The sequence below is a fragment of the Erythrolamprus reginae genome, chromosome 1, assembly GCF_031021105.1.
Source record: "Erythrolamprus reginae isolate rEryReg1 chromosome 1, rEryReg1.hap1, whole genome shotgun sequence".
Lineage (NCBI taxonomy): Eukaryota > Metazoa > Chordata > Lepidosauria > Squamata > Dipsadidae > Erythrolamprus > Erythrolamprus reginae.
Window position 1 is genome coordinate 373,991,192 of NC_091950.1, and position 14,019 is coordinate 374,005,210.

General features: G+C 36.7%; 1 protein-coding gene across 4 annotated transcripts in view; it reads right to left on the bottom strand.

Moving 5' to 3' along the window:
- Positions 1-12,107: 12,107 nt before the first annotated feature.
- KLHDC3 (kelch domain containing 3) overlaps positions 12,108-14,019 on the bottom strand; it is a 67,046-nt gene continuing 65,134 nt past the window's right edge. For all 4 annotated transcript variants that reach the window (XM_070734631.1, XM_070734630.1, XM_070734633.1 and 1 more), the window contains one exon: positions 12,108-13,435. In XM_070734631.1, coding sequence (XP_070590732.1) covers positions 13,369-13,435 — 67 coding nt within the window. In that variant the 3' untranslated portion in view covers positions 12,108-13,368. The remainder of the gene's footprint in view (positions 13,436-14,019) is intronic.

The window sequence follows — 14,019 nt, forward strand, 5'->3', positions numbered from 1 at the left end:
CCAGCCAGCGAATGCTGGCTGGGGAATTCTGGGTGTTGAAGTCCAGATATCTTCAAGTTGTCAAGTTTGGGAAACACTGGATTATAGCACTAGAGATTTATGCTAATTTTAGAATGTTTATAACAAATAAAAGATTTGAATTTTCTGTTTTACAGCTTAGAGGCTGTCGGATACTATTCAATACTGCTTAATTCAAAACGTGGCTTTGGAATTGATGAAGCCCTTTAACCAACAGCACGTGCACGTTCATTTTCAGTGGTTCAGAATGATCATAACGCAAGGTTAATATCTTTGAGGAAAAGTGCACAAACTGACAGTGTGCAATTTCCTTTTTCATTTGTGATACGCTTGTGTCATCCATTGGTCATAGTATTAACAACCTGATCATCTGATTATATAGCACAATAGCATCCAACTTATTGCAGTGACACTTGGGTACAGTATTAAAGTTTAGGTGCCAGGAAATTCTGTAGACTAAGTGCCACCTTGCTTTGCTTTTGATTCCACACATGATTTTGATATCCAACAACATTCAAATACACATACATAGAAACATACTTTAGGGCAGGAGTCGCCAATCTTTCGGACCTCAGGAACCACTAAGCTCATTATTTTATATCCTGTGGACCACTAATATGATTTTTTTTAAAGATAAATAGTATTTAGTGCAATATAAAAAATGCAAATAATTTTTCTGTGGACCACCAAAATTTTCTTACAGACCTCCAATGGTTCCTGGATTACTGATTTGTGATTGCTGCTTTAGGATCATGTATTAACAATATTACGTTCCATGAAATGTCAATTTCCATATAAAAAAGGCTCATATCTGCAAACTGTAAATTATTCAGCTGATTTTTTTCTATTGTTCTGAATCTTGCGCTTTGAATTTAGGTTCAATACGGAATATATAAATTGATTTATTTATAGGCTGTGGAGGGTTTTTTTTCTGTTCCTAACATACATTCAAGCAAAGTTTCTTCTGCAACTGAGACAGTAGGAAAGGATGAGAGAACAATAGACAGTTGATTCATTGACTCAATAAAAATTAGAATCCGATAAAGGAAGTTTAAAATTTATTTCCTCCTGCTGAGATCTTGCCATCTGACAGCCAATGAAAAGCAGTCATCACAGGAGAGGCAAACAGGTCCACTGCATAGATTGAATTCATCATCATATTATTTTGTAATTTGGCTGGTATGATTTATCAAATACACATCTTTTCTCCCCCTAAAAGAGACTAAAAATCTGGGTGTGCCTTATACTCTGAATGTAGCTTTTTCAAAGCTTTTTTCCCCATCCCTAATGAAGTGCTTCCCAGCTCTTCCTGGCATGCAGGGTTTTTCTTTGCTACTCTCTCTGAAGGTTTTTTTCAGCCCTAAGTCTTTGCAGGCTTTTTTTCATTGCTACTTGCTCTGAAGAATGTTTTTTAAGCCCTAACCAGGGGATAAAATAATGTACTGAAGATGACTAGACTAAGGACGCTAGTCAGTTGAATACCAGGTAGGCAGATTTCCACACACCCCATTTTTCTCCCCAAAAACTAAGGTGCATCTTATACTCTGAAAAATACAGTATGTTTTATGTTGGCATTCCCAAATCGAACTATAATCATTATCCACATCTGACATAATACAGTGTTCCCTCGATTTTCGCGGGTTCAAACTTCGCGAAAAGTCTATACCACGGTTTTTCCCCTATACCACGGTTTTTACCGCCTGATGATGTCATATGTCATCGCCAAACTTTTGTCTGCCTTTAATAAATATTTTTTAAAATAAACTTTAAAAAATAAACATGGTGAGTAATAATCTAAGGGAATGTGAAATTGCAATTTAGGGGTTTAAAGTGTTAAGGGAAGGCTTGTGATACTGTTCATAGCCAAAAATAGTGTATTTACTTCCGCATCTCTACTTCGCAGAAATTCGACTTTCGCGGGCATTCTTGGAACACATCCCCTGCGAAAATCGAGGGAACACTGTATTCCATATAAATCAGGCATCAAGGGCAAATCCCATTAAACTTGTGATTTAAAAAACATTGCAACCAAGTTCAGATTAGTATACTAGGTTAAGATTAGTATACTATCGAGGTTTTTTTTTTACAAAGGAAAGCTCCATCCAGATAACATATGAGCAAAAGGACAACTTGATTGTTTCTGTGTTATTTCCTGGTGCTTGTCTCAGAATCTACATTTCCTTCCTTTTTTATTGTACTGTTAAATTTCATCATATATGGCAGTCATTATCAATGGTACCTTATCTATAATGTTTGCACCTCTCATCTCCCAATTCTCCTGCTTTGCTGACAAATTCTCTTTAGATTATCAGGGAAGTTTACTCTTTCCCTTACTACTTTGAGGTCTTTTGAATAAAGGTGCAACATTTGAATTTGTATTATTCACCTCTCCGGAAAGTATCTGGCACCTTGATGATATAAGACAGAAATGAGTAACCTGCAGGAGCTTAAATAATTTCAGAAGTTCACACCTCTGATAGGAGCTCTCTTTACTTTACTGATAGCTTGCTTCTTGAAAGAGAAAAATCAGGAAAAACCTTTCAATTCTACATATTTTATGCTTTTTCTAGTTTTGGAATGTATTTTCACTTTATCTCCATGGGAATTCATCTTCTAGATTTGAAAGTAAAAGATTTGCCCCATTTTTAAGGGATACTTGTACATCCAGCATTAAACTGATTTCATCATAAAATATTATTTTCGAGGGATATCTGGGAAATGCAGTTCTATAAGAGTGTATACAGCGCCTTAAAATAGCATAAATATAATTCCCTAAGGTTCTTCATTTTCTTTTTAATCAAAATAGTAAAACCTTTGCCTTTTACCCATCTAAAATTGACATATTAATTCTTGATATATTTTGAACATTGTGCCTCCGTAACCCTCCCTTAAGTACTTCTGCTTTCTGGAAACTTTTTGCGACTCTGAAATTTAAACACCCCCCCCCCCCGGCACCCTGGGACTCTATTGTTGTTTGGAGTCAAAATAAACATGGGTGAATTTCTCAGAAGACTTTTGTGAGGCACTCCATGGGGAAAGCCATTGAAGACTATTTGAAAGCTTAGTAGATGCAAAAGCTACTGCTTGCATTTTGATTAGTCGGTGGAGATTCTGTCAACAATTTTGCTGGATATCGGTATGGTTTTATGTATAGTATAAGACCTCATTATAAATGGGAAAAGCCTAAATTTTCAAATATTTTTGGGAGTACAGTCCCTCAGAGGAGTGTTTTATTATTATTAGATTTATATGCAGCCCTTCTCCGAAGATTCAGAGATTGGCACTTAGATATTTGCAGGATTTAGGGGTAGTGATTTCTGACAGTCTCAAAATGGGTGAGCAGTGTGGTCGGGCGGTAGGAAAAGCAAGTAGGATGCTTGGCTGCATAGCTAGAGGTATAACAAGCAGGAAGAGGGAGATTGTGATCCCCTTATATAGAGCGCTGGTGAGACCACATTTGGAGTACTGTGCTCAGTTCTGGAGACCTCACCTACAAAAAGATATTGACAAAATTGAACGGGTCCAAAGATGGGCTACAAGAATGGTGGAAGGTCTTAAGTATAAAACGTATCAGGAAAGACTTAATGAACTCAATCTGTATAGTCTGGAGGACAGAAGGAAAAGGGGGGACATGATTAAAACATTTAAATATGTTAAAGGGTTAAATAAGGTTCAGGAGGGTAGTGTTTTTAATAGAAAAGTGAACACAAGAACAAGGGGACACAATCTGAAGTTAGTTGGGGGAAAGATCAAAGGCAACATGAGAAAATATTATTTCACTGAAAGAGTAGTAGATCCTTGGAACAAACTTCCAGCAGACGTGGTTGGTAAATCCACAGTAACTGAATTTAAACATGCCTGGGATAAACATATATCCATTGTAAGCTAAAATACAGGAAATAGTATAAGGGCAGACTAGATGGACCATGAGGTCTTTTTCTGCTGCCAGTCTTCTATGTTTCTATGCACATTTTTACAAAAAATTTCTTCTTTGGTGCATATGTGATTAATTTCTGAGGAGTCACCCCAATATTTCGGAAGACGATTCCTCCTCACATCTTATTGCGCCCAACATTTGCCTCTTTCTACAGACCAAGGAGGAAACAAATAATTTTTTACCTTGCTCGTTTCAGGCCTGAATGATACTTAGATGGGAACTTCCAAAGCTGAAAGTCAGCCTGGAAAGCTGAAAAAGCATCCTAGAAACCAGCACCGAAGAACCATTTCTGTCTGTTTCATAGAAAACAGCAAGGACATCTTTGTGAAGTTACTAGGAACTAAGCTTGATTCAGTGGAAACTCTTCCCCCTGCTGTTGATCTATGTTTGAATCCATTAAGTTTATGGGTTTTAATGAACCATGCTGTTTTTAATGTAGTGAATGGCTTTGCAAACTACATAATAGTAAATTAAACACCCTAGGGTAGGGACGTCTTCAAGAAGAACATAAAACTACAGCAAATACATCTCAGAATCAAGGCCTTTATCTGCAGTGCTAGTAGCACAGATAAAGATGTACTTCTTCAAAAAAGTGCAGATTCAAGCAATTAAAGTGCAGACAAGATGAGCAGTAGGAAATAAATAGTGACCAACCTTTTTCTATACACATTTGTTTTTCGTTCGGTGAGAGCAGCCTGCCCAGTCTAGGCACTTTTCAGATATGTTGGATCTGGATTTTCTAGATTTTTCCAATGTGTTAATTTTGTTGGGTCTGGACATTTTGTTAGAGGAGAATCATATACAGTACATGATAACCTGTCTTTTAATTAATTTAGAAAACTGCCGGGTAGAGAATGGTAGGATGATGCTTGTCAGTGTGTGTATATGGGTATTACATAAGTTGCAGCTTAATAATTTTCCTTGTGACAAGCTGACATTGTAGAAAAGAAAATTAAAAAATGAAAAGACAGTGAAGTTAATGAATCAACAAAATGGTAGCATAATTGTGTTGTGAAGTGTTTAGCTCATGTGGAAGATATGAGAGGCAAAATGTTATTTGATAACAGGGTGCCCGCTTGGTGATGCTGTTTAGGAAAAAGGAGCAATATCAAGTAGCATAGCTGCAAGGAAGAGACCCAAATAATGATTGCCCTAAACAATAACATTACACTGAATTGCAGCATAGTCTTTTAACAGGTCTCAGACGGTTGCTGCATTTGTAATGTTTTCTTCTGGAGCTGTCAGCAACCAGACTTTATTTCACAACATTTTTTAAAATCAACACTGCGTGATCACATAAAATGGTTATTATGTTGATCTGAAAGATGTTTCTTAGATTCTATTATGAAAAATCAGCATAGAAAACTTCGCCAGCTGTTTAGCCTCCAAATTTTCAGATAAGAATAAAGACAGGATTATTACCTGGGCTTCTCTGCTATTTATGCACTGCTGGAGCTATCCTGGGCCTCCTGCATTCATTTAATCTGCAAAAGTCTCCCCTTCTCTTTTAAATTCCAAGCGTTTGTCATTTGTTAAATGTGTAATACCTTAGAATAATGATTTCAAGTTTCCATCATCAATTGTAGTTACCGCATGGTGCTTTAACATCCATATCTATAACTATAGCTATATAAGACAGTACATATATGTGTTTGTAGGCATATGTATTGGACATAAGATTGATAACAATTGGGCATTTCACCTTGACACAAAAATGTCAATGAGAATTGTGATATTATGGCAAGATATAAATATAATTAATAACTATAACAAGGTATCTCCAAAAAGAGAAGCAACATATGGGCAACAGTTTAGTATGAAAAGTGCCATATTTTATCTATATATTATACAATAAATGCTCTTAATAAAATCTGAATTGCATCTTGAATGAATAGGAAAATACTGCTGGAGCAAAATTTAATTAAATCTGATTAACAGAACAAAAGTTTCCAAATCCTGCAACATCAGCATGGTATTTTGTTCTTCATTCTGAAAGTTGCATCTAGTTACATGTATAATTTTGAACTATGGAATATATAAAAGAAGGGTAGGTAGAAGATGGAATGGGACTTATCGGTAGGTTGCTGGGTAATTTGAAGTAGACAGGTCAGAATTTATGACTCCCAGTTGTTTGCAATGGCAATAGTCACTTTTTCTTGTCTTACTACTGCTAATAATCAAGTTGTGAGAACACGTATGTGTGAAAGAACCAATAGGAAATTAGGTTTTGGTGCTCAAAGTAACTGGGCGTAACATTCATAAAATACATCTCCATCTAATAATCTTTTTAGATTTCTTTTTAATCCCACCTTTGTTTATAAATAACTCAAGGTTGTAAACATACCGGTATCTATTATGCCTCTTTTTCCCATTTTCTCCACAGCAACCTTGTTTTTTAGGCATGGCTTTTTATGCCTACAGGAGGACTAATATTCATAAACTCCTGGTTTCTAGCCTGATGTTTTAACTACTGGAATCTGACCATCCTTAATATAGAATTTGAAATGAATTCAGATAAGGGCATAGAATATGAAAACAAGTCTTTTTGAGGAGACATTAGAGCAGTGGTTCCCCACCTTTTTTTGGCCATGCCCCACCTAAGCACCTCTCAAATCCTGATGCCCCCCCACCCCCATGACATATAGTTCTTACTATTCAAAAAGTGGACTACTCACTCGGAGAAAGTCTAAAAGGTCATTAATTTGGTTTAAACAAGGTTCCATTTGCCCCCTTCAAAAATTAAATTGCCCCCCTGTGGGAGCCAGGGGGCTAGAGTAACTTATACTGGGCTACCTCAGAGAGCAAGCCCAAATCAAGTGGGCTGAATGATAACTTTTACGTGAACGTTTAGGTGGGTTCTTTAGAGTGAGAGAAATTAACATATTGTTCCAGAGGTTAGAATAGAATATAATTTTTTTATTGGCCAAGTGTGATTGGACACACAAGGAATTTGTCATTGGTGCATATGCTCTCAATGTACATAAAAAAAGATGTTTGTCAAGAGAGAGAGAAAGAGAAAGAAAGAAAGAAAGAAAGAAAGAAAGAAAGAAAGAAAGAAAGAAAGAAAGAGGAAGGGGCGGATGGAGGGAGGAAGTCTACGCAATATCAGAATTTTCTTCATAAAATGTGGGCCCAGGTTTAATGCCATTTTCACTCTATGGTTTATAAAAATTATTATCTTAACAAAATACCAATAGGAAAAAGAATTACTACTGTAAATATAGCTGTGGTTAATATTCATACCCTCCAAAAGACTTTTCCCTAATGTTCTAATTTCAAAAATTCAATGATGTTTTGTTTAGTTAGAATGTGATCTAAAGGGAAAAGAAAATACAGTGGAACCCCGACATAAGAGCTGCTCTACTTAAGAGCAACTCGAGATAAGAGCTGGGAGGGGAGAGATATTTTTGTTCTACTTACAAGCCCAAATTCGAGATACAAGCGCCAAGGAGCTGTCTCCTGAAGCCAAACGCTAACTTCCGCGTTCGGCTTCAGGAGACAGCTGCGAAGCGGCGCGCATGTTTTAAAAGGTTGCAGCCGGCCTGGGGGGCTCGGGGGGGTGCTTGCAGCTTTCTTTCTTGCTCTTTTTCTTTCTCTCTTTTACCTTCCCTTCCTCTATTTCTTCTTTTCTTTCTCCTTCCCACCTTCTTCCCTCCCTCCCTCCCTTCACTCATTCCTCTCTTACTCTCCCCTTTCATAAGTTTCCTTGCTTCCTTCCTCTGTTCCTGTCCCTTCCCTCTTTCCTTCCTTCCTTCCCACCCTCCGTCCATTCATTCACCCATTCCTCTCTTGATCGCTTAAAGCCGGTCCCTGGTGCAAAAAGGGTTGGGGACCTCTGTCCTACAGGATTGGGTGGCAGAGAAGTTGAACATATGTAAATTTAAAAGTTTAAGAAAGTTTACAAGTTAAGTGAAAGAAACTTCATTATTCATTTATATGTACATGTACATTTCTTCATTAAAAACATGTCTTTCTGCATAATTTAGACTAACTTTGTGAGTTTTTTGAGGGCTGGAACCAATTAAAATTATTTACATTAATTCCTATGGGGAAAAGTCGTTCGAGATAAGAGCTGCTCGACTTAAGAGCCCAGGTCCGGAACGAATTAAACTCGTATCTCGAGGTACCACTGTAATGGAGGTGTAAGAAATTAAGAATGAGGCAGCAAGGTGAAAGCACAAGCTTTCCCCCTTTTTTTTGTGTTGCCTAGGTGGTACTTGCAGAAGCTGACAAAACAAATGTTAGAAAAATACATTGTTTTTTTAAAAAAAATCTGCAATGTGTTGAAAAATTCTCATATTGTCTTTTTTCTTGATCCTCCTATTGCATTCCCCTCACCCCTGGTCATTTGTTCTTCTCTCAACAAGTATCCACCACTCATTCTGTTTATTCCTCAAAGATTATGAGATTTCCTCTCCTTTTAGGCTTTCCTCTCTAAAGATGTCTACTATGACTTAAAACCTGACCTTCTGTATGCACCCTCCGGCAGAACTCGGAATATAAATCAAATGGAAAAAAACTCTGGGATTTCCTGTGCTTGTTTCTATCTCTTTATATATGAAGGTGTTTAAGTTCCCATGAGGTTCCATGTCTGGATATGTTTGCTATTTGTATCAGAGCACTGGACTGGACACCCTGATAGACCATTTCTTCATTCAATTGTCTATTCTAAGTGGTGCTTCTATAGGAATAAAAGTTCAGCTCTTTCTCATCATCTAAATTCTATACTCAAACTCCTGACACTGAAACATAGGATAGGTGCCAGTTTTCACCAGCAACTGTAATTATTATTATTATTTAGAATTGTAATTGGTGATATGAATTTCAATGCTATGGGTTCTGTATCTTGACCAGACAATATTCTTGTCAACACTCCTCCATCCAGATTCAATTATCTACCTAGAAAAAATGTGTTCCAGGTTGGGATATTTCAGAGAACTGTGAGAGTATATAGTATATAGGAGTATATAATGTGGGGAGGAATGTGATCTTTAAAATTGCATGGATTGGAAGGACTGCTAATTAAAATGTGCACAATCCTCCCTGCTTATTATGTTGAGTAGCTTCGTTTTCTTTCCTAAGAAGGATGCAGGGTTCAGACTTCTCCAGTATCTGCCTATTTAAAAAATGTATTTTTTGGAGGGGGGTGAAAAAAAAAAGGAAGGAACAAAATGTCTGCCTTACACTTACAAAAGCAACTAAGTTGGCAAATGGATTTTGTTTCACTATTGATATATCATTGTGATATATCATTGTTCTGCATTTCACAAAGCTGAGGCAGGTTATCATGCATGCATTTTTCTGCAAGAATGTGCGGTGAGCCAGGACTCGAGAAAAATATTCTCAACTTGAAGCATTGGTCTCATGGAAGAAGCATTCTGATGCTTATTCCACTTTCATCTCTAACAAGCAAGTTTTGAAAGTTTTTATTTCTTTTCTTTTTTAAAATAAATACATGATACATTTGTTTTAGCAGAGCCAAAAAAAAGGTAACTGTCTCTCCCAAGCCATTTTCATAAGTCCTCAAAGTTGTTCTATTTTTAAAGCTGTGAAAACTTCATTGCAGAACGTAAGTGTGTTCGCTGTTTTCCAAATCCCACTGGCAATTTTCCATACAATTCTCTAACATTGACTTTCCCCACTTTTCAATAAACACTAGATGTATTTTATTTTCCATTACTTTTCAAATGGGTTTGGCTTTTTTTAATGGTAAGAACTTCATTTTCAACATTGTACTTTGTACAAAACATTTGAGTTTACAAGATATAAACAAGCTAACAATGTTTGTTTGTATTGAAGTACTATAGCTTTAATGTTGCAAATTGCCATAAGAGGGAGCCAGAAAGAATGATCCTCTCTGTTCTTTCTGCTGATTCATTATGACTGATGTAGTAAGCTCTGTGTTAGTTTGATGTATTTGTAAGCTGTAATGTATGTCTGATACATAAGACAAAGACAGGCTTGTAATATTATTATTGTAGAGATGTTGACTGATTTGAATGTGTATGACCTGACTATTTAACATGACTGTGCTATTTCTAAAAGTAAACACTATCTGTCTTGTATGACTGAATAATTACTCATACAGTAGTGCCTCTACCTACAAACTCCTCTACTTAAGAACTTTTCTAGATAGGAACCGGATGTTCAGATTTTTTTTGCCTCTTCTCAACAACCATTTTCCACTTACAAACCCAAGCCTCCAAAACTATAACCGGAAAAGGCAGGGAAAAGCCTCCGTGGGGCCTCTCCAGGAATCTCCTGGGAGGAAACAGGGCTGGGAAAGCCTCTGTGGGGCCTCTCTAGGAATCTCCTGCGAGGAAACAGGGCCTCCATCCTCCCTGTAGTTTCTCCAATCGCACACATCATTTGCTTTTACATTGATTCCTATGGGAAAAATTGCTTCTTCTTACAAACTTTTCTACTTAAGAACCTGGTCACGGAATGAATTAAGTTCGTAAGTAGAGGTACCACTGTCTCTCCTGGATATCTGCTGAAATCCCATGTTTTCCTCTGCACATGTCCTTGATAACTCAGGGGTTATGCACACTCCTTAACAAACATAAATATTATGTGGGCTGAAGTAGACAAAGACCCCCTTTCTTTTTGAAGCAAAAGTTGAAATTTGTAATTTGATAATGCAACTAAAAATTCTAGCCTTCTCTAATCTCATATTTTTCAGATGTATTGATATTACGAGGATTCCCAGAAAACATGTTCAATTATGCTATTTTGGAATTTGGGGAATTATAATCCCAAATACATCTGCAGAGTGCCAAGTGGAGTAAAAAAATAAGAATTTGTCCACTAACATAAATTCAGGTAATCAATATTACATTTATCTGAAACTAATATTTCTTGTGCCTTTTGCCTGAATTTGAGGCATAGTTGCTTGAGTCACAGTTGTAGAGACAAATAATCTGTTTACTGAAGCTAGCCAGGGTTTCAAAACAAGCATTTCACTGTTATATTCTAATTTCAATTGAGAATCGCTTCAAGGAAAATATGTTATTTTTAAAGAAATTGACAACTGAAAGTAAAAACAAAATTAACTATTGATGGCTGAGAAAAGTACCAGATGTGCATAACTGAAGATAAAAACAATAAATAAATAAAAGGTACCCAGTTCATTTCCTATTATAAAAAATATTATTAAACTAACTCAGAGGTCTCCAAATTTGGCAACTTTAAGACTTGTGGACTTCACCTCCTAGAATTCTCCAAACTTCACCTCCTAGAATTCTCCAAAATTCTGGGAGTTGAACTCCACTAGTCTTAAAGTTGCCAAGTTTCAGGACCCCTGACCACTGTTAAGCAAATACAGAAGCAACCTCTTGGTTCAGAAAAAACTATTAAGAGCATCTCCAGAGGTTGCCTTGCAGATCAGGTTTGTGAGTCGCCATATACTAAATCGCACTTTTTCCCTACTAGATAAATCTGAAAGGAACAATGGATAATACTTTTTAAGAATTGTGTGAGACAGGGAATAATTAATCTGGGCGGGGGGCGGGTCAGAAAACATTCTGCTTTCATTTAACCAAAGTTCATTCAAGAATGAAAGATATATGGCAAAAGAAAACTGAAAAAAATCAGACAAGACTATCTGGATCAGTCCTTCTTTATCATGTTGTAATAAACATTGTCTAGTTCTGACATAAATTCAGGGGTAGTTGGACTAATGAACTGCATTATGTTTTAAGATATAAACATTATCCTGAGGTGCCTAGCTCTTTGACAGTGTATTCTTTTACCAAGTGATAAACTTGTAGAATTTTTATAGAAGTAAAAACTGAGGAACAAGCTGCATGTGCATTGGAAAGCCCCTATTATATGTTTTTTTGTTGGCCTCATTCATATCCATGTTTAAGGTAATATACATGCATTTATAAGAAATCTAATCTATGCATATATGTATATAAGGTTACTACACAGCCTAAATTAAGTTTTATTTTTCTTATACTACTATGTTTGTAAGGCCATCTTTTTCATGCATCACAACACAAATGTTAATTTGGGGATGAAATTAATCTTGCAGTAAATAACTCCCCTCCCCAAAACATAACATTTATTTAACATAAATAGTATACTGTTTTGAAACCAGGTTAAATAATCTCATGAAACAATTGAATTAAGCAATTTTAAGGCATTTGGATTACCCTGAGTGGTTAAAAACCTTGTTTAATAAGAGTAATGAAGAAACCCAATTTTAATAAATATGCAGCATTTATATAGCACTTTTGAATATTTAAAACATTTCACTTATTGTATATTGTAATTGTTACAATATTCCCATATGGCAAGAAAGTGTTACTCCTATATATCTGGTGTGAGGCTGAAAACAAGTGTGGCTTGCCTGGCAGTGTTTAGCAAGTCCATGGACACACCAAGATTTGAACTGATAACACTCCAGCTCACTTACTTTAGCCACTAATTTATACATTTTTTTTTTTCAATTAGAGTCTTAATTTGTGGACTGCAGATCCTAAATACTCATACCCGCTGCATTAGTCCATCATTTGTCCTCTAACCATATAAAGTACTGACACAGTTTGTCTTCTCCCACCCTGGTATTTATAAATGCAGAGCTTTTGCTTGTACATTTTAAACTGGGCGATAGAATTTCAGATCTTGTGATGAATACTCCCACAACACGCAGAAAAAAAAATGATTCAGTCTTACAGAACGTTGGATGCTACTCTTTGCTTGACCAGGTTGTCCTCCTCCTACCTTCTTCAACTGAAGATTCTGATCTGTACCACTGTAAAGGTGGCAAGTGCTTAAGTATCATATGGAGATCGTCCGGGCGCCCATTGCAGAAAACAAATTGGTCAACCCCCAAAATGTGTAAGACTAGGCTTTTTTTTTCCTGTGCTCAGAGAAGCAAAGAAAATGGCTTAAAACAGGGCACCAGTTCAGTTCTTACATTAATACTGAGAGCTAGGCACTCAAAATTGCTGAGACAGAGAGAAGCTGAATTCTGATGAGTCCTTGCTTTGTTCACCTTTGATTCTGTAGCGCATATGAAACATATGCTGGTCTTGTAACGGTCCTGAGATTTATATTTCTTCTGTTGCTATTAAATGAAAAGATACTATACCAGTTGATGGCTGTCAGATGTAACCTTCAACTATGAGAGCAAAAACACATCTGGCATCCTTTTTTGTAGTATGCATTATCTGATTCTGCGTGCATGCTGCCTTTAAGTGAAGGTTTTGGCAAAGTTATAGCTGCAACTAGTGTGGCAGTGGGACAGGCAAAAAGAACCTTCCCAACATTGGTCAGTAAAGAGATCTTTGTGTTGAAATAGTGCTCCTTTTTTTTTGAATAAGCTGAACTTTCATGCACAAGGAGGAAGACAAAAGGTGACATTTGCAAGGCAAGGAGTTGAAGGCAGCTAGGAGCACGACACCAAATTATCCATGGGAAGAGAGAATTGGACGGCTGATGTTGCTGTTAGTTGTCATTGCTGAAAGCTCCCATCTGAAAAGACAACAGATCAATTTTGTTTTATTTGGTTTATATAAGATTTATAGACCCCTCCCCGTCCCATCTTCTGTAGCATTTCTCTGGGTGCTCATGTGCAATAAAAACCAAATAGAAGAGTCACTGCTGATGCCTTCAAGCACAATACATTCTCATATACTGTAAAAAAAACCTAGACAATCTCATACTACCTGAAGGCTGGTGGGAAAAGCCAGAACTTGATGGCTTTTTTGAAGATCAAAAAAGTAAAGGTCTGCCTGGTTTCAGATGAAAGGGTATTCCAAAGCCAGTGCCATTATACAGCACACTACCTAGGTTCTACCAGATGGCAACATTTAAAGGAAGGAATCTAAATGGGCCACTCTATCAAATCTAGTGGAATGTAGTGGAGACAGATTCCCTCAGGAAGAAATGGTCCCTCAGTTAACCTGATCCTGTACTATTCCGAATTTTAAAGGTGATTAGACAACCCTTGTCCATTTGTATTATCTTTTCAGAGATAATTCCTCACCCAGATTCTTCAATGTCTTTAACAACAATAGAGCTTCTACAATACTATCTTCAATAGAGCTTCTACAATA